This window comes from Symphodus melops (assembly GCF_947650265.1).
Source record: "Symphodus melops genome assembly, chromosome: 11".
Classification (NCBI taxonomy): Eukaryota; Metazoa; Chordata; class Actinopteri; order Labriformes; family Labridae; genus Symphodus; species Symphodus melops.
This window is the reverse complement of record NC_136701.1, coordinates 26,368,600-26,393,864: the sequence shown is the minus strand read 5'-3', so window position 1 is coordinate 26,393,864 and position 25,265 is coordinate 26,368,600. Positions and strand designations below refer to the sequence as shown.

General features: G+C 42.1%; 1 protein-coding gene across 4 annotated transcripts in view; it reads right to left on the bottom strand.

The window, feature by feature from the left end:
* Window positions 1-426: 426 nt before the first annotated feature.
* Window positions 427-25,265, bottom strand: part of LOC306831491 (glutamate receptor 1-like) — a 58,017-nt gene continuing 33,178 nt past the window's right edge. Inside the window, exons 11-18 of one of the 4 annotated variants that reach the window (XM_079355622.1) lie at window positions 24,595-24,810; window positions 24,271-24,394; window positions 24,018-24,159; window positions 18,777-18,975; window positions 15,929-16,176; window positions 10,094-10,208; window positions 3,948-4,082; window positions 427-1,895 (exon numbers count right to left, since the gene is read on the bottom strand). In XM_079355622.1, coding sequence (XP_079211748.1) covers window positions 1,698-1,895; window positions 3,948-4,082; window positions 10,094-10,208; window positions 15,929-16,176; window positions 18,777-18,975; window positions 24,018-24,159; window positions 24,271-24,394; window positions 24,595-24,810 — 1,377 coding nt within the window. In that variant the 3' untranslated portion in view covers window positions 427-1,697. Of the gene's footprint in view, window positions 1,896-3,947; window positions 4,083-7,376; window positions 8,315-10,093; window positions 10,209-14,042; window positions 14,190-15,928; window positions 16,177-18,776; window positions 18,976-24,017; window positions 24,160-24,270; window positions 24,395-24,594; window positions 24,811-25,265 lie in introns of those variants that run through there. The other 3 variants (XM_079355623.1, XM_079355624.1, XM_079355625.1) reach the window with 3 other exon arrangements.

Below are 25,265 nucleotides of genomic sequence, written 5' to 3'. Positions count from 1 at the left end.
CTCTTTCTTCTAATCAGAAAGATGCAGCTAACAGCCTAGCCTAGCTTAGCATACATTTTCTTGGACTATACAAACCTGGAAGAAGCTTAAAATCCCTGATTATGTATTGGTAATTTTGAATCCTCATAGGGTTATTGTTAGGGTCAAGTCAGGTGAGATATATAAAATAACATCCAGGGTTTAAAAATGTCAGGAAAATTATCAGACCAGGTCAGTTTTCGTAATCCAGCTGGAAAACATGTTTTTTTCTGTTTGAAGATCTTTTGGGGTTTCCACCCTCCAGTAGACACTCAGGGGACTGCAATTTAATTTTTGAACACTGGATAATGTGTCTTGGTCAGATCATGTTTGCATCGTCACTGTTTTGCTGAATTATAATTTGCCGACTTCATCTGGAAGATGTGTAAGGACACTTCTTTCTTTTCTGAAGTTCGCTGAATTGAACACGCTTTCCGTTTGCTCAATTGTAGAAAGTTTAAATTTACTTTTAATGATTGATTGATCTAAATTATTAAGTAACTCAAAGATGATCATTTCTTCGATGTGATTGAAAAGATCTTGAGACATGTTTTCTTCGAGTTGGACATTCATGTGATGCTAACCTTTGAGACATGCATATTATTTTCTCTCTATTGTTAGTCCAGGAGAACAGAACAGCCAGTTATTTCTATAAACTAATAATTCAAACCTAAAAACAAGTTTAGGTTTGTTTCCTTTATACATAAATATAAAATACAAATATACAGAGATTCTTTCAAAAGCTGCTTGTTGAGTTCATCATGCTGCTGCAAGAGTTCATTGTTATCATGTCTTCCAGTCTATGCAGGGTATCATTTCAAACATGTTGGACTGATAAAGACTTCAAACAATATCACAGATATCAGTTTGCATTAAAATAGAGTTTAAAAATATAGATAAAACAAAAAGCTGATACATGCTACTTGGTGGTCAAAAATGTAAACTGTTTTATCATGAGGACGGGTCAGTGATTATGGGATCCTTCTGATTGTTTCCTCAACAAGTGTTTTAAAAGGGTTTAAAGTCAACATGCTCTTAGTCTGACTCTTTCGAGGTCTGACTCTTAATCAATGTGAATGTGATGGCGCTTTCAGTGAACCAGAGGATAAGGAGAGAATGGAGGTAGGAGTGATGGGAGGAAGAGGAGATTGACAGATGAAAAGGGAGAAAAGTGGTTGTATAAAGATATTTTACATCTTTCCTCAGTTATCTCTCGTGTGCTGATGTTGCAAGGTAGGCGGTAAAGGAAGAAAAATAAGAGGAGAATTGAGGGAGTATAAGTAGGCATAGGGAGGAGGAGATGAAAGGAGAAGACTGTGCATTAAGAAGTTTTATAAAATATCCTGTGTTCTGATCTTGCAGGACTTGAGGAGTTTAAGACATCGTAGTAGAAAAAGTAGAATCAGTTTTTAAGCCCACTTGATTATCTTGGAGGACTTTGTGGATTTCCTGTATTGTGTTGAGGTGCTTTCCGTTCATCATAGTTCTGTTGTTTTCTGTCCAGCTGAGATAAACACTCCTCCTTCTGTCTGACAGACCTTCAGACCTCCTTAACTCTTTGGTCATGTGTCTTTCTCTGTTTCCTTCTCTGCCATCCAATCATATCCTTTCCATCCTTTCTTTAGGCTGACAGGCAGGTAGAATGGAGCATTCTGTCCAATCAGGGATCACTATTTTGATCACATACCCGTGGACGACAGTCCCAGGCCAGTTGTTTTGCTCATGCAGGGTAAACCTTGAGCTCCAGCTTTTGGGAAATTCTGTGCCACGACACGGCCATTCTCTCCCCCAAGCCCTGACACTCCCACTCCTCCGAAACCTCCTGCTGCCATGCCTCCTCCCACTCCTCCGCTCGCTATGGCGGCATCAATGAGTTCCTGAAAATGAGAAAAATACAAAACTCAAAAATATTTTGTGACATGAAATCCATCCTGTAAGGTATTCAGACAATTAACTCATTCCAATAAGGTTTATTTCTGTCTTTATTTATAATCCTCTCATCCCCTCACTCTAAATTTTGCTTCTTTGCTTCTTTGCACTGATTAATTGTTTTGACAGGTCTGATATTGTTCTTGTCTCTCTCAAACTTTCCATTTACAGATGTAAAGTCATAATATGAACAGTTATAAGCATGCCAACATTTTAACTTTTACTGATAGGAACAACATGAGCTCACAAAAAAAAATTAAACCAAAGTATGAAATGTTGATCTGAGGCTGGCGCTGGCTAAGTAGTCGATTAACATCAGCGTTTCAAAACTTCATTCACTAGGGACCAGGAAAGAGTGACCCAAATTTCAGTCCTTTGTGTAGAAGAAAGTCCAGTTAGCAACGTTAAAGGCGGCAGTAGCTCAGTCTGAAGGGACTTGGAGGGTCACCGATTCAAGTCCTGGTGCTGAAGAAAGTATTGAATTTGGTCCATTAACCTCACTATGCTCTTCTGACTGATGAAACTCTCCTTGCATGTTGTGTCAGCATCACTTTCAGCAAGTGCTTTACGACTCTGCCACATGTGAGGAGAATAACAAAAGTCCATTTGAGAGAGAGAGGTGCTGCTGCTGAGAAGAAAACGTCTCTAATGACTTGTCTCTTCTGAGGAGGCCATCAAAGTCTTGCTTTAAACCACCGCGGTCTGAGATGAGTTTCATCACAAGAGCACAGCGTTGGATCAGCTGCGTTCAGCTGACGCTCCTTCTGCACATTAAAAAGCCTAATGTGCTCCACTGACGGAGATCCTGATTGTTGAACCCTTGCTAGATTAACAATAAATACACTCTACACAAGTCCTGAGATGCAGTTACTATAGTTACCATAGTTTATATTGTCATTACTGTTTATACTTTTAACCAGAAGTTTATCAGTTTATGGATACATGCACGAGCGCGCAGGTACACAACACTGACAGCCTTCATTGTGGAGGCATCCAGAGATTCATGTATCTGACTAACATGTCTCAAAATAAGTCACAAAGTAACTGCCATGCTCTCTGAAGAAAGAAGAAGAAGAAGATTTACGGTATTGATCCCCAAAAGGGAAATTAGGATTTTACACTCTGTAAATCCTGCAACACACATAGGCTGATACAGTACACATGCACAAACAGGAACTTATGGACATGCACTCACGGAGAGATGTCACAGTGAGAGAGTTACCCCCAGCAGGGGCTCCTGAGCTGGTTGGGGCAGTGGGATTCAGTGCTTTGCTCAAGGGCACCCCTGCAGTTCCCAGGAAGTGGTCTGGCATCTCTCCAGTTCTCAGACTAAGTTCCAGATTTTTGGTATGCACCGGGACTCTAACCTACAACCCTCCTGTCCCTACGGACTGAACTACTGCAACTGTGTTGTTCTCTTATGTGCAAGTACCGACTCTCTTGAGTCCGCCTGTTTGTCAACTGAGCACGCTTAATAATAACATAAAGCATATGCCGTGTTATGATGTTATGTCCAAGAGGTAATCATGCTCAAGTAAGTCCTGATGCAGTGTGACCGCGGGCCGTGCTGGCCAGTGAGGGAGTGGTGCGGAGGGGGAAATTGTGCTTGAGTATGGCACGATATGGGTAGCCAGTGTGACCATGCCCTATATTCTATTTTATTTTTGTCTGGGTCATCTAATAGAGGGAGAGCAGAAACCTTGCTGTTTGTTTTATGTTACTATACTGAGTGGCAGTAGGCAGAGTCTGCTTTTTGTAAAGTGTCTCGAGATAACACCTGTTATGAATTGACGCTATACAAATAAAGATTGATTGATTGATTGATTGAGATTAGGTGCCGTGGAGAAGTAAAGAAGACAGAGGCTAGTAGCAATAGATAAATAAGGAAAGATAAACAATATAAAAAGAGTGGATCTTATAAAAGTAGTAAATAAAAAAAGTGTCAAGAAGAATGTAACTTCAGGATGTTTTAGGTACAATCTTTTTTAAAAAGGACTCACCTTCATTTTTCTCGACTCAATGCGGGACTTGTAGCAGAACTCGACCAGAGCCACGAGCATGGCCAAGCCCAGACCTCCGATCAAAATGTAAAACACTCCAGCTACATTGCTCAGACTGAGCGCACTCGTTTTGTCCTGTCAGCAGAGAGAGGCGGGGTCAGGAACAGCCAATAGAATGTTAAAAAACTATTGACGATGAACTGGACAAACAGATCTCATCTTTCTAGCTGAAACTTTTTAAACTGTCAAAGGCTGTGATTACAAAAAGGACAATGAGACTAACGTTTTTATGTCACTTAACATCCAAAGTAATCACTCACTCAATGATGTCATGAATCCACACTAATTCATCTTTCAGTTGTTTTAAAGAGAATCTAAATTCAAGCATATAACATAAAGAAAAGAAAACAATAATCAGCATTTGGAGGTCACTTTGTAGACGTCCCTTTACTTAAACTAAATGTTCTTTTTCTTCAGTACAACAGGGTGACTTAATCTACAACCTGAAACATGAAAAACCTGCCAACGACTGGAAATTCCTTGATTGGAAATCTGCCTCCCAGTTTTAAAAGGACGATTCCCGACAACAATTTCAAAACTTTCTATCATTGCTGGCTATCAGTCAGGTCTTACAAAACCTGTGCTGCAAACTCATTAACTGGGCCTGAGGCTCATGGGTATTCTCAAATCTTTAAGCTTTTGTTAAACATGATCATTTAAAACAGGAGAGTCAACTGGTACAATTTCAAATAAAAATGTAAACAATCTGGACAGTAGAATACATAATGGGACTGGGGAGCCATTTTTATTTAGGAATTGATAAGTTTTTGGAGATTAATCCTTGCATAGTATTTAATGTTTATGATTATTAGTAACAAAGGGTCAGAACTTATGAAGCAGGAGGGTTAGTGTGGGACCTTGCTAAGCTCATGTGTCCCTTAAATATCCAAGTGGATGAAGATATTCACAGCCTTTGACAGTTCATTTGTAAATATTTTTCACATGCAATTTCATGCACTTACAGCAAATAGCGTAAACTAAACATTGAAAACAAAGATCACAAACGTTGTTTGTTCAGGGACAAGAAGAGAGAAACGACACCGTTCTAAAAATGTTATGTTTTCTACCTTTTGTCTTATTCCGTATTCACTGGTTGGCTCTTAAAAGAAATTAAACCCTTCAAAATGAAATGTCCCATTTCTTTCAAATCTCCATTGGAAAAAGGAAATTGGTTGCTTGCCGAGTTTCTCATAAATTCATGCCGATATGTTCTCCTGCCAAATGCATCATTTGGTGTTGGTGGGCGTGGTATAGCATTTTCAACCAATAGCATGCAGCCCATTCAGAAACACCAACAGTAGGAAACAGTGGGCGGGGCTTCTCTTTTAAACAGGAAGTGTTGTAAAGTGCGGGACAGCCAATTAGAGGTCTTTTCTCTCCAATCTGTCATGTTCGCCAACATTTTTTAAAGATAACTTTCAATTAAAAAGGGTTAACGAGTGGTCGTCACTCTCGGGTCTTTCATTTATTGAGGCGTAAAGTTTAGGTCAATAAATAAAAGACGGTTAACGTTAGGCTTGAACGTCTCTTGTTTCTGGCTCAGCAATGTTTCTGCTTTTCTTCGTCATTAAGTAAAAAATACAAATCAAGATTAATAAGGTCCGAGAAACAGTTAAGTTTGTGTAGTCTGAAATAATTTATTTTATTATCATTTATAAAGTAATTCTGTCTTCAGGAAATCAAATGGAGTATTTGTCACATTTTGATAATGAACTGATTCAAATCTGAACGTGTTAATTTATTTTTAATCAAACATCTATTCTTGGAATGCACAACATCGTTTCCCACCTCTTGGCTGTCACGCTCTGCTGCACAGATTTACAAACAGTAAGTACATGACAGATCGGAGACAAAAACATCTGTGTGTGTGTCAGAGAGGGAGAGGAGGAGTGGTAAAGCTGTGGTCAGTAGTCTCACATCATTTTGTGATGGTTAGCAGTCGTAAACAGAGAGAGTGGTAGAGAGAGAGGCAGAGAAAGAGGTAGAGAGAGAGAGGGAAACATATCAAGAGTTTTGAAAATCTGACTCTTTACATCCAGAATGTGTGAATAAAAACTGGTTTTAATCTGAGCATGTGCATCTGATGGAAAAGAGTTTCCTCTCTGGGTCAAGATTTGACTCTTTGACCAGCAGCAGAATCTAAAATCATTCATGTGAATGTTTCATCGACCGGCAGTCAGCAGTGAGATGTAAAAAGTCACGTTTTCAGTCGTTTGTCTGTCTGTCTGTCTGTCTGTCTGAGGCTGCTGACCACAGAATATTCTGGAGAACAGAAGGACAGCTGAGCAGAGAAAAGCCTCTGAAGAAATCTTATGATCTGGAGAAATGAAAAGCCCTTATCTCCAAAAAGTCAGCTTTGTCACAATCGGCTGAAGCCCGGTTCATTTTCTCTGAAATTAGCATAAATTCATCTGGAAGTTTGATGGGATTTAAACTTCACAAAGTGAGCAAAAAAATCATTGGCAGCTCCTCTGGTCAGAGTAATAAGGTTTTTCAAGCCCTCAAAAAGAACAGAAGTCTGTTGACGTCATCTTTGTTTCTCCAGAACAGTCAGCTGAGCAGCGTTACACTCTAAAAATATAAAGTTTCTACAGGAACATAAATAACTGTCATCAAAAAGCAGATTCTTTTCATCATCAGGTACTGAACTGAAAACGGAAACTCGTCATTTAACAGCCAGTTAACTTAGATTAGCATAATGACAGGGAGCATGAGTCACTCCAACCATTAGACAAAAACCACCAACGAGCATCAATACAGCATAACAATTCATATCTAACCTGTTCTACATCTGTAAACGAGTCCTAAATGCTGTTCACCTTTTTCTTCCCATGTCTGTAAATACTGTGCATTGTCATATTAGAGTCTCAGTGATCTAGGACTGGATTCAGTGAGAATCTTGTTCTTAAAGTTTGAGTCCCACACGTCTGAACATTTCTTAAAGGCAGGGTTGGTGATTTCCTACAGATCTGCATTTTAAGATTTTGTTTGAAATAGTCCTGACAGAAATTAATAACTCAGGTTCTATGAAAAAGGAACAAAGGATAAATCCATCATCTGTATCAGTTTGTAAGTCTGTAAAAACTTCAACTTAGAAGGAGCGCAGAGGAGAGGAGGTGGGCGCAGATTGAGCACTGAGGGAATGCTATTTTCAAAATCATGCTAGTTTTAGAAAATTACCAACCCTGCCTTCAAGTGGGACACAATGCTTATTTGACCTCAACAGTAAAAAAAAAGTCAACTAGGCCATGCTGTGTCAGTGTAGGACTCTGAAGAAGTCCTAAAGGAGAGCTACAAGTGCACGGGCACTCAGGGATTCTTCGACCCCAAGGCAATGACAGGGGGTGGGAGGGTCAGCGTGGGACCTTGCTAAGCTATATTGTGTCTCTTTCGATTCACAATCACAGCCTTCGACTGTTCATATGTAAATATTTGTCACATACAGTTTCATGCATTAACAGCAAAGAGCGTAAACTAAACATTAAAAACAAAGACCACTAACTTTGTTTGTTCTGGGACAAGAAGAGAGACACAACAACTTTCTCACAATTCAATGTTTTACATTTAAAATAAATCAGAAAGGCCTCCTTTCATCATTAAAGAATATTAAGTGTCTAACCGTCTGAAGAATTGATGTTCAAACTTGATGCTGTACTACCATCTCAGGACTTGCCTTTAGAGCGCTCATGTTACAGCTAGCTGAAAGGTGTAGTCTGTTTGAATACACCAAGCACAGGTGACCACTCCCACCAGTGATTCCATAGTGTACTAACACACCTTTGGGTGCACTCCAGCATCTTGAGAGTTAAAACACTCAGAGATTCTGGTATCATATTCAAGTTTAGTACCTGGTGTTTAAAAGAGCTTATGATGCATTTGATGACATGTTTGAAGGTTAAGTCTGTTGTGATGTTCATCCATTAACAGACAGCGTTACAAACTTTAGATTGCAGACCAAACTAAAAGGGAAAAAGATACACATGGAAGAAACGTTTGGTCTCTTATACAAAGAAAGACGACAAACTGAGTCAAAGGAAATCTCAACACAAGAATGCTTGAACTAAGACGAAAACAAAGAAAACTTTTCTTTTCAGAGTGTAGCTGCTGAGGTTTCGTGTGTGATGTGGGAAAAGTGGGCGGGATGAACCAACACATGACCTCAGGAGAAGGCCGAGTGACCTCCAGAACTGACCTTTCTGCCGGAGTCCTTGTGTCCACACTCCCCCTTGTCATACCACCACCTGTTTTTCAACTTGTCTAAGACGGCTTGTTCATTGAGCTTCAGTACTGCTAGGTTTACTGGGATTCTTCAAAGAATCATGGGAGGAAGGGGTGGGGGTGGAAATAACATAAATAACATTATGCACCTACATGTTATCTTATGTTATTATTGAGCTGCACAGAAACGGGGCTGCAGTCGCTACGAAAGGCGCAGCAGCTATGAATTGAGCACAGCTGACATTGGCAGTAGATGCTTTGATTAGCAACAGAGAAGAGCTCGACAAAAAAAGAAGAACACGAACAGACAGAAAACAGGCACCATCACAGATAAACACTTTCAGAGAACGTCAAAGTGATATGCTTTAATACTCCATCTAGCTTGGTTAACCCTGACTCCCTACATGCAAGATGTGTATTACTATATCACTTTGGGTAACCGGCAATCGCTGAAAACACTCCAGGTTTAATTGAGTCTACATTTCAAAAACCTTTCAATATGTCATAAAGTGAAGAGAGTTGAGACCAGAGGTTAGACGATCAGAGGGGGTACATTATTATCAGATACATTGGATTAGCCTGTGCTGTATACTTATTATATCTGCTGTTTACTTTTATAATATTCATAAACCAAAGGTAGAGACCAGGCTTCTTTACAAAGGACAAGAACAAAAAATAAAGCCGACCTTTAAAACAAACTACAAAACACTGTTTTATCTGCATTCAAAGCAACAATAAGTAAGATTTTAGATTGGTTAGTTTGGTGGCCATTGAATGAATGCAACTGCACTGCTGTAAGACATGCACAGTGAGGTTAGCTCCTCCCCCTCTTAGATAACCAACATCTGTTGACAATCCGATAAAACATTAACATTGTTGTATTGTTACGTCTCAATCTGTTCTAAATAATATTTGCAGGGATGTACACTCTGCTTCTCTCTCTCTCTCCTTTTCTTCCTCCATCTCCGTCCTCTCTCTCTCAGTCATCGTAAACAGTACAGAGACGGGCTAACTGGCTGCTTTGTTGCTGAAGACTGCTGTGTGAACTAATGCCATAAAGACATACACACCAGACAACCTCTGCTTGATGGTTTCCTACACGACTCTCCCACCAAAACTGCAAAGGCTTCAGCTGGAGCATCTCTTTGTTTTGACATAAAAAATGCCCTTTGGCAACTTTTACCTCAATTTGACACTCAATCAATCAGGGTTTTGAGGATTTGATGAAGATAGATAGATAGATAGATAGATAGATAGATAGATAGATAGATAGATAGATAGATAGATAGATAGATAGATAGATAGACAGATAGATAGATAGATAGATAGATAGATACTTTATTGATCCCGAGGGAAATTCAAGTTTTTTTTGTTTTTTTTTGCTCACATCATCATCCGACTAAGATGTCTGCTGGAAAATGTCAACAAAAACAGCTGAAGCCAAAGATGATGTTTGTCTTTGTTTAAAATACTTCTGTGAAGCATATCCTGGATAAGCTCCGATATCTCACAGGTATATAAATCATGTTTCATTCATTCATGGTGCTGTTCTCTATTTCAAACTGGAAAATCTCTCTGTTTAATGTGTTTAAAAGGCTGACCTTCTGTTTTTTTTGTTTTTTTGATGAAATGCCCCCCCCCCTCCGGTCCAAATAATCTGGTCTGTCCTTCAACAGGGAGGTAAATATGGGGATTAGAATGGCTCTTCATCCAGAGGAGAAACTCTAAAGTCTAACAGAAGGCTCCAGTATATTTTCAGATGGGGCCGACCAGAGTGTTTTGTGATTACTTTAAAGGTTGAGGGTTGTTGCCGGTTACCCTGTGGTACCATTGCCTGTCGTTACCCGCTGGGGTTATGGTGATCTGACCTTGGAGTCCCCTCCCCCGATGCCGCATTCTCCCTTGTCATACCACCATCTGTTTTTCAATTTGTCCAACAGGCCCTGCTCGTTCAGTTTTAATACGGCCAAGTTAACAGGGTTTCTACGGGGATGATAGTGATAGGGGATAGAAGGGAACTTGGTGTTAAAAAGTAGAAGACCAAACACTGTTTCAAGTGTCTTCATATGACAGGGATATTATTTTTAGTGTAGAAATGAATGGCTCGATAATGTTTTTCAACCCAGACCTTGTCAAAATGTTGTTTCCCAACATATGAAGTTGTGTGTACACATGGTTATTGCGTGAAAAAACAACTTTTTTGTAGCAGAAGCATTCAGTGCTTCAACTCTTCAGTTCTTTCAGGGACTATAACACAGGCTTCTTAGCATATTTTAAAAGGTTGCTTATGTCAAAGAATGTCTAACTGTGACCTAGAGGGTTCCTCATTTCTAAAGAAAGTCCATTTGTTCACCATTGAAGAAGACATTTTTCATGACATCAATAATACTCTTTCTGAATTATAAAGCATAACAACGGCCTCAGGCAAAGTACTTCAGTTGTACCTTGTGTCTGGTATCATCAGCTCTCTCTTCAACGTAGACACTTAGTGGCTTTAAGGCTTAGTGGCTAAACCAGTATTGACTTCAATGTCCACTTTTTTTTCTAGCTGAAGACTATAAATGTGATATTGTTTCTGACAAATTAATGAAAAAGCATGTGAGGAACAAATTAAAGGATGTTAAGGATGTTCAGTTGCCCTGACTAATTAAAACTTTATTGATTTGAGAGGACATCTAAATGCTTCAATGCTTCATCACCATTCAATGGAATTTCTCTTTTAATTTCTACCTTTGCTATTTTTCTGGCAGAGTAAACTTGGAGGACAGGGACTGGTTAAAGTTCTGGTTAATGTGGGGAGATTCCTAATTGATCTCAGATTTCAGGGGATAATTGAGGATGAGAGAATTGATGGCCAGAACACAATACTGTCTTTTACTCCATGACTTTGGTGTTTGGATTGCTTCACTAGCTTGTGTAAAACAAAGTGATCAGCTGTTTGATTTGGTAAAGTAAAGTAAAAACAACATGTCTGGGTTGAAAAAACAACAAAAATATTCAATTACTGACACCAGCAAACCTGGACTTGCATTTACTTCCATTCATCCACTGATACGTAAAGTAGGAACAACAGTGAAATGTTTGGGTTAGAGGTTAGGGGTAGCTAACCCTAAGTTCAGCTGTAATGAAAGGAAGCAAAGGAAAACTGTCTTTTACACACGTTTGCAAATGTTGTCAGTTAGCTGACACTGATGCCCTCCAGTTTCGTGTTGTTCCTCTTTTAGTACCAGTGAAGATCAAAGCTGAAGAACTACAGAAGTCAAAGTCAAGGGTAAGGAAACGTGGATCACTAAATAGTCTGAGAAAATGTAATGATTTTTGATCTTTAGTGCTAACCCTAACCCTAACCCAAATCTGAAAAACACTTTAGTGTAAAATTTGAAATCCACATGAAATATACACAAAAAATGTCACTAACAATAAACCTTTTTTACAGTTTATATTTCTGCTGATAAGGAAATATCAAAACATCATTTTGGAAACATAAACTACATTTCTTGAATGTGTTCTTAAGCTTTGGTCAAAATGGCATTTTGTTCTTTTGTAACGTTCGCATGGGCATGATGGCCTTCTCCTGTTGGTTTGGAGCATGAGCTGTTAATATTCTCAAAAAATAACATGACTTGGACGCAAGCTCCAGTATCAATATGACCAGTTGGGGGCAGTGTAGAGTTAGAGTGAAGACAACATGAACAACAATATCAGAAAGTGTATGGTGGTTTCACACTTGGGACCTAGATCGGAGAAGCTTGACCCTACAGTCCAGTCTATCCAATCAATCAATCAATCAATCTTTATTTATATAGCGTCAATTCATAACAGGCGTTATCTCGAGACACTTTACAAAAGCAGGTAAAGGACCTTACTGTTTGTCTGTTAACATAAACAAAAGGGCAGGTAACAAGACCATGCTCATTGTTATGTTTACATAAAGCAGGTAAAGGACCTTACTGATGGATATATTACAAGAGCTCAGCTTAATCCGTCATAGCGTGGCAATCAGTGTGAACACAAATGGAATGTACTCCTAAACCGTGCCTGAATCCACTTGTAGGGATGTTCTCAGGCATGATTTGTACTGGCCATTTGTAGTTGAGTATGGTCAGCAGGAGATTTGAACTCAACTGTGCTCAAACAAGGAAGTGGACTGCTATATAACACCATTCTACACGGTTCCAGATTCTTCAAAAACCTCTGTAACCTTGCTGCATGCTACCATTTCATCCTCTGAGCTGCATGCTAGATGTGGAAGTAGGAAGAAGGTCATTGTTTCCCCTCAGGGATTAATAAAGTATGTAAGATAAAATAAAATGAAAAAAAAAAAGAAATTTAATATTCAGGTACAGAATGATGTTACTGATGTGAACTCAGACCAGTGAGGGACATTAACTCACAGTACAAAATAATCGTGTCTAATGTGAAAATGATCTTAAAGACAAAGTCATAAAGCAAGTCTGTAAATATCCACGTGTAAACGATGAATCACTGGGCCTCATTCACCAATATCTTCTTTAAAAAATGTGTATGCTTTTTCTAAAGAAGTTTTCAAGATTTCAAAGAAGACTGTCAGATTCACCAATGTCTTCTTGTATGACTGAATTGTTCTATGTTGTTATCTCCTCGTGTTCTTAAGCAGAAAGCACATGCATGTTGTTCCTAATTAGCATAGGTAACTGCCCACTAATGCCCATAATAGGGTATGAGTTCAGGGCACTGCAGACACGCAGACGAGAAGCAAAAAAAGGTTGTAGATATACTTGGCGGATAGCTGAAAATGTTGTCGACGAAGCACCGGATTCCTAATGGAGAAGAAACCTGATAAGTTGTGAAATGTAGGTATGACTGCAGGAGGTCAGTGAGAGTCATGGTTACACAGGAACACTAAATAGAGATACATTGTGTGAATTACACATTACTCATGCAAATTGAATTGTTGTTTTAATATATTTTGAAAGACCCCTTTCTTTGTATGATCATACAGATAAATATAGATAACTGATAAATATTTGATTATTATACAATCAAATATTGTAATGTAAATCCTATAATAAATTAAAAATGTGATTTTAAATTAAAGGACATAACTCTCATTTTGCCGGAGCTGCCCAGAACTCAAATGTGCATCCGGGTTTGTAAAGAGTGTTTTCTTAACTTCTCACCGAATAACAAATTCCACAGAAGAAAACATTGGTGAATCCAGAATACTAACCCGAAAAGTTCAGAAGTAAAATTTAACGACAGTTGGTGAATGAGGCCCAATATCACTGCACTGAGATGTTCTGGGCCAGTCTCTGTTTTTGGAAGTCGCCATGGCAACATGAACAAACTAAACAGAAACAAGATGACGACTGTTTCGTCTGTGAATGTAGGAAACTTTAGAGAAACGGAGTGAGGATGGTGTATTCTGCTCGTGTTGCTGCTGCTGTTGTTTCTTTCTTGATCTTAAAATTTTCGGGGCAGCTCATTCTTTCTCGGACTCTGGATTGGCTGAAAAATTCTGATGTGAAGCAGAAAGAACCAAATGTTCACTCAAGAAGTATGAAACAATTAAATCCAACATCAGGGCTTTCACAAGCTGCTGTCAGGTAAAAATGGATCTCAAAATCTCCACCTTTTACATCATGATGTTTTAACCTTAACACTAACTTTTTATAGTCTTTATAGTACGTTTGTATGTGTTCAGTAAAACAAATCAAGACTTCTGTTTGGTCTACACCTGCAGAGTATCTATGAGTGTGTTTACATGGATTTGAGGATCCCCGTTATGATTGGGGTTTTAAGAATTCCATTTTTAGTAAACATCATACTTCAGTATCCCGTTTTCTGGATCAAAACCAGGATAAGGCTTATAACTGGGATACTTCAGTCAATGTAAACGCAGCAGAGGTTTCCCTTACCCTATGACCATGAAAGATTCTTCACTGACCACATGGATGATGGATGAATGGATGATGGATGAGTATTCTGGCAATCAGACAGGCATAACAGATTACATGACAGCAGACAGGTAAAAAGGCAGACAGACAGGCAGACAGGCAGGCATACAGGCAGACAGACAGACAGACAGACAGACAGACAGGCAGACAGACAGACAGAGACACAGACAGACAGACAGACAGACAGACAGACAGACAGACAGACAGACAGACAGACAGGCAGACAGACAGACAGACAGACAGACAGACAGGCAGACAGAGAGACAGACAGACAGACACAGACAGACAGACAGACAGACAGACAGACAGACAGACAGACAGACAGACAGACAGACAGAGACACAGACAGACAGACAGAGACACAGACAGACAGACAGACAGACAGACAGGCAGACAGACAGACAGAGACACAGACAGAGACACAGACAGACAGACAGACAGACAGACAGACAGACAGACAGACAGACAGACAGACAGACAGGCAGACAGAGAGACAGACAGACAGACAGAGACAGACAGACAGACAGACAGACAGACAGACAGACAGACAGACAGACAGACAGAGACAGACAGACAGATAGACAGACAGATAGATAGACAGACAGAGACACAGACAGACAGACAGAGACACAGACAGACAGACAGACAGACAGACAGACAGACAGACAGACAGACAGACAGACAGAGACACAGACAGACAGACAGAGACACAGACAGACAGACAGACAGACAGACAGACAGACAGACAGACAGACAGACAGACAGACAGAGACACAGACAGACAGACAGACAGACAGACAGACAGACATGTCAGGAAAGTCAACAAATAAATCAAAGCTTAATTAGTTCTCATATTTTCATGTGTACAGATTTGACATTTGACAGATGTTTTAATCTATAAAGTTTGATGTTGTCTTTAAATAACACCAAACACTTAATGAATGATGTTTCATGCATTCATGCTCCATAAACATTAGACCAAGTCTGCATCAACCGCTGTTAAACACTGTATTCAGGATGGTTCTGCTTACACACGTTTCCCTGTCGATATGAACGAGACATGTCTGAAGTTAAGAAACACTCCAGAAAAGTTCAAAACTGAGGAGAATGTAGTTCACACAGCTAAATACAAGATCCCTGCATCTGTAAGTAAGTTATATAATTTGGAGAATGTGGCTAACGTTAGCAGTGTTAGCACCTTCAGCCTTCTCTGATGTCCATGTCCGTGCTAAACATGGTTGATCATCGCTCTATATATGGACTCCATATAAATGTGTACAGCACCCATAAATGGTGAGTGGCTACATTACTGGGCAACATTTGATCAGCATTGGGGTCATATAATGGGGCTTATTAACAAGGACATACTGAGCACTGCCGTACTTCAAGTATTTCCATGCTAAATGGTGGATATTGGACACCAGCTAAATGCATCAGGTATCTCTCTTGTAGAGACCATATTATCAAACCTTCACTGAGAGATGCAGAAAATAATGTTTTCCAATATATTTACATTTATTTTGTGAAATAAAACATCTTTAAACTTTAATATGTCTCATTTATTTTTCCTTCAGCTTTTTAAGAGTGCATCACACCATCTACTGTCCTGGAGTGTGTATGAAATGAAATCCTGATAGCCAACAAATTTAAGAGTAAAACTATTTTCATGCTGGTCTGATGACATCATTTCCCACAAATACAGAACAAACAGGACACTCACATGGACACTACACTGACGGACCCCCTGCACAGACATTCAGAGTGTACCTGAGAGGTGATCCTTTGGGCGTGGCCACTCCGTAACCTTTAGAGTCCAGGTTACCTCCAACTTTCATGGTGTCACAGGGCTTTCTCTGTTCGATGTACTCATTCATGGAGGACTCCAGCAGGTAGGCATACTTCCCCTTTGACTTCCTGACTCTACTGACACCTTCATTGGTGTTTTTGACAAACACTGTGGGGTCTGCACTCCGCATGTAGGACCACATCTTCTCAAAAACTGCTATTTTTGACCGCTGTCATAGGAGTAGATAGGACAACACAGATAAGACAACAAAATAAGTTTACGGCATACAGGACTTCCTTTATCTTTCCTTTAGTGTTAGGGTAACCCTAACCCTTTTTGCTTATCTTAAACTATGCACTCTCGGGCTAACTTAGCAGTTAGCTTCTTGTACGATGGCTTCTTTTCCTGCCTCTCCCTCTCAGATGTTTAGCTACTACTGCTTTACTGATAAAGGTATCTGTATTAAATGTAGTTTATTTATAGCTTTGGAGGCGAGGGTGTCTGAGTTAGAGAGCAGGCTCCGCACCTTTGAGTCAGAGTCACAGTTATCTTATGCAGCAGTAGTTAGCCAGCCTTCTGAAGCCGGTGCGGGCCGACATAGTGTTAAATCTCCCCTGGTAGCTCCCGAGCAGCCGGGAGGCAGTGGCTGGGTTACTGTCCGAGGGAGGCAGTGGCTGGGTTACTGTCAGAGGGAGGCAGTGGCTGGGTTACTGTCCAAGGGAGGCATAGTAAGAAAACGAGGCTCACGGCTCCCCACCAACCACTTCATGTTTCAAACACATTTTCCCCACTCAGCGACCCGCTGAGACAAAAACTCTGATTATTGGAGACTCCATAGTCAGAAAGGTGAAGTTAGCGAAGTCAGCGGGCATAGTTAGGTGTATACCCGGGGCCAGAGCGGACATAGTTAGGTGTATACTAGGGGCCAGAGCGGGCATAGTTAGGTGTATACCCGGGGCCAGAGCGGACATAGTTAGGTGTATACCCGGGGCCAGAGCGGACATAGTTAGGTGTATACCTGGGGCCAGAGCGGACATAGTTAGGTGTATACCAGGGGCCAGAGCGGACATAGTTAGGTGTATACCCGGGGCCAGAGCGGGCATAGTTAGGTGTATACCAGGGGCCAGAGCGGACATAGTTAGGTGTATACCCGGGGCCAGAGCGGGCATAGTTAGGTGTATACCAGGGGCCAGAGCGGACATAGTTAGGTGTATACATGGGGCCAGAGCGGGCATAGTTAGGTGTATACCTGGGGCCAGAGCGGGCATAGTTAGGTGTATACCAGGGGCCAGAGCGGGCATAGTTAGGTGTATACCAGGGGCCAGAGCGGGCATAGTTAGGTGTATACCCGGGGCCAGAGCGGGTATAGTTAGGTGTATACCCGGGGCCAGAGCGGGCATAGTTAGGTGTATACCCGGGGCCAGAGCGGGCATAGTTAGGTGTATACTAGGGGCCAGAGCGGGCATAGTTAGGTGTATACCAGGGGCCAGAGCGGACATAGTTAGGTGTATACCCGGGGCCAGAGCGGGCATAGTTAGGTGTATACCAGGGGCCAGAGCGGACATAGTTAGGTGTATACATGGGGCCAGAGCGGGCATAGTTAGGTGTATACCTGGGGCCAGAGCGGGCATAGTTAGGTGTATACCTGGGGCCAGAGCGGGTATAGTTAGGTGTATACCCGGGGCCAGAGCGGGCATAGTTAGGTGTATACCCGGGGCCAGAGCGGGCATAGTTAGGTGTATACATGGGGCCAGAGCGGGCATAGTTAGGTGTATACCAGGGGCCAGAGCGGGCATAGTTAGGTGTATACCCGGGGCCAGAGCGGACATAGTTAGGTGTATACCCGGGGCCAGAGCGGACATAGTTAGGTGTATACCCGGGGCCAGAGCGGGCATAGTTAGGTGTATACCCGGGGCCAGAGCGGGCATAGTTAGGTGTATACCCGGGGCCAGAGCGGACATAGTTAGGTGTATACCAGGGGCCAGAGCGGGCATAGTTAGGTGTATACCAGGGGCCAGAGCGGGCATAGTTAGGTGTATACCCGGGGCCAGAGCGGGCATAGTTAGGTGTATACCCGGGGCCAGAGCGGACATAGTTAGGTGTATACCCGGGGCCAGAGCGGGCATAGTTAGGTGTATACCAGGGGCCAGAGCGGGCATAGTTAGGTGTATACCCGGGGCCAGAGTGGGCATAGTTAGGTGTATACCCGGGGCCAGAGCGGGCGACATCATGGCTCACTTAAAGCTGCTGACAAAGGCTAAACGTAGATTTGATAAAATTGTAATTCATGTCGGCACAAATGACTCCCGACTTCGCCAGTCGGAAATGACTAAGGTTAATGTGGAGTCGGTGTGTAGTTTTGCTAAGACGATGTCGGACTCCGTAGTTTTCTCTGGTCCTCTCCCTAATTTGACCAGTGATGACATGTATAGCCGCATGTCTTCATTCAACCGCTGGCTATCGAGGTGGTGTCCAGCAAACGATGTGGGCTTCTGTCTTGAGATGAAACCTGTTATGAACTGACGCTATACAAATAAAGATTGATTGATTGATTGACCTCTCTTAGTTATGGTTATTTATGTGTTTATGGGAGGGTTAGGGTTGGGGAGGGGGTTTATTGGTAACAGGTTCTGTTATGTGTATCTTGTGATGCTGTTGAATTGTTATATGTGAAATGATTGAAATAAACTGAAAGTCATAAACAAAATGGTCTGCATCATTTATATCTCTATAAAGTAGAATTTTAACATGACAAATCTGTAGAGAATTATGATGTCAGTTAGCTAACCCTAACCTTAACCCTATGCTGAACCAACAAGAAGAACTTACTTTAAAGAACTCTTTGGTGGAGCCTCCGTCCAGGGTACCATAGGCGATATCAGTCTGCTTGGCCAAGTCCTCTGCACCCTCTATAGGGGAAACCATCCTCTCCACGGTGAGGAAGGCTGCCAGGTTGGCTGTGTAAGAGGAGATGATGATGAGGGTGAAAAACCACCAAACTCCTCCAACAATTCGACCTGATAGAGACCTGGAGAGAACAAGGAGAAGAACTGTAAGGTGAGAGCTCAATTTTGAAACATTGACCTTTAATGGTGAAGGTGCCACAGTCCTGTCTGTTGGCTACTGAAAACCTCCAATAAACAACTGGTCATTAACCTAAACAACATGCAGCCATGAGCAACCCTTGGTCCTGCAAGCAAAATAATAATTTTGTTCGTTATCCTCCCTGAGGTTTCTGTCATGTTTTATGGTCTTTGGGGCTTTTTGGGCCTTTTTTGGAGAGATAGGATAGTTGATAGAGATGGAAATCAGGGAGAGAGAGAGAGTCACAGGCTGAACGTGAACCTGGGCCGCCCACATTGAGGACTATAGCCTCCATACATGGGACGTGCGCACCAACCACTGCACCACCAGCGCCCCAAGGCGTTGTCCTTTATGAAAACTATAAAAATCTTTGAGGTTTTATGAATGAAACTGACTCAACTCAAGCTCATGGCACAAATGTGAAAATGGCAAACAAGAGTGTGATGAAATGCAATGAGTCAGTGTGTGGGGTTGGCTGATCTGCAGACATTAATAGGTGTGACTGTTTTTCTATATTTGCCACAGTAAGTGTTACAGCTGAAGCAGGGACGGCCTCGCCTGCAGCAAACACTAACAAGCATCTATACCTCTAATCAGCATCAAATACATTGACACATTCACACTTGATGAGTGTTTAGCCCAGCAGGCACGACCAGTCTAAAGGTGACCCTCTGACACACCATCTCAGCTCCAATAGCTAGTTTTCAATCGACCTTCTAAAGTAACTAACTACAATGTCAATGAGACTACGTCCATGTTTTAATACCATCAATGGTTTTAAGCTTAACCATATTAACGATTACATTGATTAAATGTTTCAAAATTTTAAATGAAATTTGACACCAGCTTTCTTCTAAAATAGTAAAAACTCATGCTCCATCAGTTAACATGGAGGAGGCATAGCAGCCAGTGGATTTATATATTCTAAGGTCACATATTAAATCCTCTTCTCCATGTTCCTCTAACTGTAACATGTGTCTCTAGTCTGACTACAAAACCCCAATGATGAGAAAAGTCCATCCTCTTTCTGCTTCATTTTTCAGAAAATGTGTGCTCTGAGGAAATACATCGAAGTGATGCTTCTGGCCACATCTTCAGTGATGTTCCTGGGTTCATCGAGCGTTTCGGGTCTTTCAACATCATACGCTCTCCTCCAGGCGACCCAGCTGGGGTTGATCAAGCCCCAACTTGTGACCAGATGGCTACCTAGCTACTCTTTCCCCATGGTTCCCCTCGTCTAACCACAGCCATCTTGAGGCTTTCTCTGCTGCCTCTGTGGTTTTGCGGAGGGCAACTTCTTTGCCTCTTCCCACGATGCCCAGAATACTGAAGGCTTTGGACAAGGACCTGGCAGTGAAGCCTCTGCATCCCACCTCCACAGGGAGACACCTCGCTTTCCACCCTGCTTGCCGGCAGCTACTGACCAATCCCTCGTACTTGGTGAGCTTCCTTTCGAAGGCCTCTTCCAAACGATCTTCCCAAGGGACGGTGAGCTCCAGCATGATCACCTGCTTTGTAGAGTCAGAGAAGAGCACGATGTCCGGCCTCAAGCTGGTGTTTACGATCTGGCTTGGGAACTTCAGTTGTTGCTCCAGGTCCACCAACATCTGCCAGTCGTTTGCTGAAGACAGGACACCTGCTGAAGTTCTTGCTTTAGGAGTTTCCTTTTCTCCAGCTCTTACAAAGGCAATGGTTTTCTTGACAGGGTGGTAGCGCCTCGCCCTCTCAACTCCCCCTGAGATGGCCTCTGCGATACTTTTGAGGACATGGTCGTGCCTCCACCTATAGCGGCCCTCCCCAAGAGCTTTTGCACAACTGCTCATGATGTGCTCCAGTGATCCATGCTTCGAGCACAGTGCACATGCTGGAGATTCCACAATGCCCCAAGTGTGGAGATTGGCAGGGCTTGGGAGCACGTCGTACACTGCTTGGACCAGGAATTTAATCCTCTGAGGTTCCGCTTTCCACAGCTCCGCCCACGTCACTCGTCTCTGGATCACACTCTCCCATCTTAACCACGCTCCTTGTTTGCCCATTCCCACTGCTCTGCATGATCTCTCCTCATCCAGGCCAGCTCGAACTTCCTCCTGGACTTGCTGCCGCTTTTCCGTGCCTTTTGGTGTGCTCTTGGTCGGAACAGATCCCAAGCCAGCTCTTCCTCTTGTCACTGCCCCCACAAGCCTGTTGAAATGCAGCCTGGACTCTGCTTGTTGTACTGTCTTCTTTGCACACCACTTCCTCCCGGTCTTTACCTCAACACCAGCGTTGGATACCTTTGGATCTCTTGAGTCTCTGTATTGCAGCACCGCTCTGGTTTTTCAAACAGGCCGTTTGGAGATGTTCCCTTCATGACATCACAAAGGGCAGTAGCCCCTCCCCCAGGTGGGTGACACTCCCACAGCTAGGTGTTTGTTCTGCCCTCTGAGTCTGCCTTCTCACCGTAAACAATAGGACATGGAGCCAGAAAATAGCGAGTACACCCGAGCCCTTCCAGAGAGGGGGCGTGGTCAGACACAGCTCATTTACATATTTAAAGCTACAGACACAGAAACAGCCTGTTCTGAGCAGGGCTGAAATAGAGGGGTTTATAGACATGATCAGATACAGGATCAGTACACTAAATAATAATAATGCATTTAAGGTGATGTCTGAAAGGAACATTATTTTAATGAGGCTGAGAGAAAAAAAATCAACACACACTGTGACACACATATGCACAAACACACTCTCACATGTTCACATGGAACACATAAAAATCCTCTGTGACGTGCTGCCAGGTTAGCTGTATGTTACTGATGTGTAAACGCCCAAGGCTCTCTTTATTCTGGATCTGCTGAGTGTTGTGTGTGTGCTGTGATATGCCTGCATTATTTAGTACAGTATCTATTTATATCTGATAGTATAGCTGTGAATTTCTGTACAGTATATGGGCCTTTGAACTCTCTTTCTCTGTGGCGTTTCCTGTTTAAAGGTGAACATGATATACAGGTGACGGTGTTGCTGCAGGCACAAACACATGCTGATTTACAAATGTCCTCTGTTATCCTCTTAGGCCCCGTTTACACGGAGACGCTGTGACAGTAAAACGAAACAGTTGAGTATGGGATTGGCCTTTCGTTCACACGGCATCGGTGTTTCACGGGGGAGAAAACGCAACCTTTTGAATTCGACCTCCAGGGTGGAGTGAAACTGATACGGGGGGGGGGCCATGTGAACGAAACGGAGCGGACTCTCTGGCTGCGATGACCTCACCACACCTCCCCTCATACATGTGGACATGCACAGTAGTCCAGAACAAACATAAACAACAATGGCGGCGGCTATGTGCTTCAGCAGCTATTCTTGTTGTATAGTCTCTTAAAACAGAACCTTGATATGATACTTCGTGTATGTCGCCGCTGAAAGAGCATCGAACACCTGCAGCAAATAGTTCAACCTTTACCCGAGCACAGGGCGACCATACTCAGCGTTTGGGTAAGGCCTGGGAGAACTCGCCGCTAAACAGGATGTTGTGGAGGAAGTGGTTGTACTGGTGAGTGTCGCGCGTGTCACGTTGTAAAGTTCCACTGCCCACTACTGGCCGGATGTGAGAACTAAATCGTTTTCACTCAGAGACCTGCCGTGTAGACGGTCTGTAGTTTGAATCCGGAGTGGGGTTGTTTCGATGCGTTTCTGTCACAGCGTCTCCGTGTAAACGGGGTCTTATTCATCTTATTGTTTTTGAGCCACATGCTATTTTTGTACCCAAGGGTAAATTGGTTTTTTTCCATCTTATTCGGGTTACTTTAGCAACAACCTGTCAATCAAAGGTAGCCGCATCCTAACTCCTCCCCTATATGTGTATATATATATATATATATATATATGTATATATATATGTATATATATATCCACAGGCTGGAGTTGAACCCATCCTGCTAACGTTGAAGACTATAGCCTCCATACATGGGGACGCACACACCAACCACTGCACCACCAGCACCGCCAACACTTTAATTTCTTTTTTTTTCTTTCAGATTTTATTTTTCAGCTTTTTTGTGCCTTTCTTACAAGGATAGGAAAGTGTAAAGAGACGGAAATCAGGGAGAGAGAGTGGGGATTGACCACCAGCGCCTCCAACACTTTATTTCGTTATCTAATTATGAAATGTCCACATTTTATGAGAGACTTCGAAACAGTCAGGGTCTGATTCTCTCAGAATGAAGATCTCCACAGTTAGCTCTTGTTAAGTGTATGAATGTGGATGAAGTGTGGAGTCGCTGACAGCTCCAGACTTATTAAACCCCTGCTTATATTAGTAATAGTCATGTCAGAGTCATATTTTTACAAACTTTATTTAGATTTTATTTTGAAGGCATACAGGGGATTAAGCGTCATATCTCATATAACTACCATTTCTTTGCTCTAACTGTGCATGGCTGTTAATGCCCCCTGTCTGTGAGTTCAAGTCTTTTTCCAATGGGGCTAAATTACAGAGAAAGAAGACCAACCCTTAAATGACTGAATAATAGATAATTTAAATACAAACAGCAGCGACGCACAGAAACACAGTTTGCATCTGCAATGCAGTTAGGGGAACATTAGTCTTTTGTGAGTGTTTGTAAATCAGATGGGGTCTTTTGACTAATTTTTATGGGTTTAACAGGCGCAAAAGCAGCACAATCCTTCAGTGAATCAGGCTGACAGACCTTTTTCCACAACAAGTGGATTCAGCCCTGCTGGGCATTAGCGATAATAGAGGTTAACTGTCTGCAGTTGACTTCGCTGTATGAAGGATGATACCTGCTTTGGACTAAAAACAACATTTTATACATAGAGGATAGATTAGTTGTTTTTAAAATGAGATTACTTTACAGCACAATACAGAACATTTTAGAATCTCATATTTACTATAAATCCTGATGTTGAAGTTTAAATGATTTTCTGAAATCTTTGGGTTGCGTCTTTTATGATGATGTCAAGTGTGTGTGCACTCAGGTGTGTTACCTGGGCGAGATGTCACAGCCCTGTTGCATAAAGGCCCCGAGAGAGAACCACAGAGAGTTAAAGATTCCAAAGTCATTGGTGTACTCTGGAGTCTCCTTCTCTTTCTGCTGATTCTGGGTCTGGTTCTGGTTCTGAGAATAGCCTGTGAAACAATCAGAAAAAATCCTGGTCCTTCTGTTTGACAGGCCAAAGAAAAAAATGCAAATAAAACAGGAGGACATTTAAAGCATGGTCAATGCAGACAATAAGGTACCTGGAGAGTGATTGAGCTCAGACAATGACGTAGGCAGAGCTCTTCGTGACGAAGAAGAGGGCAGGGTTTCATCCTCATCATCAGACTCGTCTCCTTTCCACTCATACGGACTGAAACGACTCACCTAAGATGCACAGGAGACACAAGTAATATCAGAATGTTCACAACATCATGAAACATTGCATATGGGCCATCACGTCCATTCGTATATGAGGACACAGGGGCCGTCACACACATACATGTATGAAGCGGCTGTAGAGTATAGTGGAGTCTTTTCATGCCCTAAACATGCTGTTTTTAATACTAACTTCCAAAATAACAGACCAGAAAAAGCACTACGCTGACGCCGATGTAGGCGAAGACAATGCACATCCATATCTCGTAGGCCAGCGGGTCAAGGAAGGAGAAGACCCCTGGTTTGGACTTGGTGGGTTTCTTGATCATGATGGAGATTCCTAGAGACATGAAGGGTTTGGTGAAGTCGATCACCTGTTCTCGCACTAAAGTGATGGTCAGTGGGGCGACCGCCACATCGGCTTTCTGTAGAGAACGAGAGAGAGAGAGTGTGAATGAGATGGAGAACAGAGAGAAAGTGAGAGAAAAAGACCTGTTTAAATGCAGTAGTTTGATATTTTATGGCTTCAGTCAGTGGCAGGTGGCAGTTACATGAACATCAGGGAAGATTTTTTAAATTTACATTTAGTCTATTTGACTTTATTTTGAAAGGACAGTGTGTTGATTCAGAAGTATTTTATTTTGTTTGTCCCTGTGCTGCTGTGGTGACACTCTGCTGTGTGTTTTCAGACAGTGTGCGTGGCTTCCTGGAACTGGAGCTCCAGGTACATACCAGGGGCCTCTATCATCTATCTATCTATCTATCTATCTATCTATCTATCTATCTATCTATCTATCTATCTATCTATCTTTTCCCGCTCTTTTGCCCTTCCTAGGATTGCTGCAGCCCTGTACCTTTAGTGTTTGGGAGTCTTTTATCT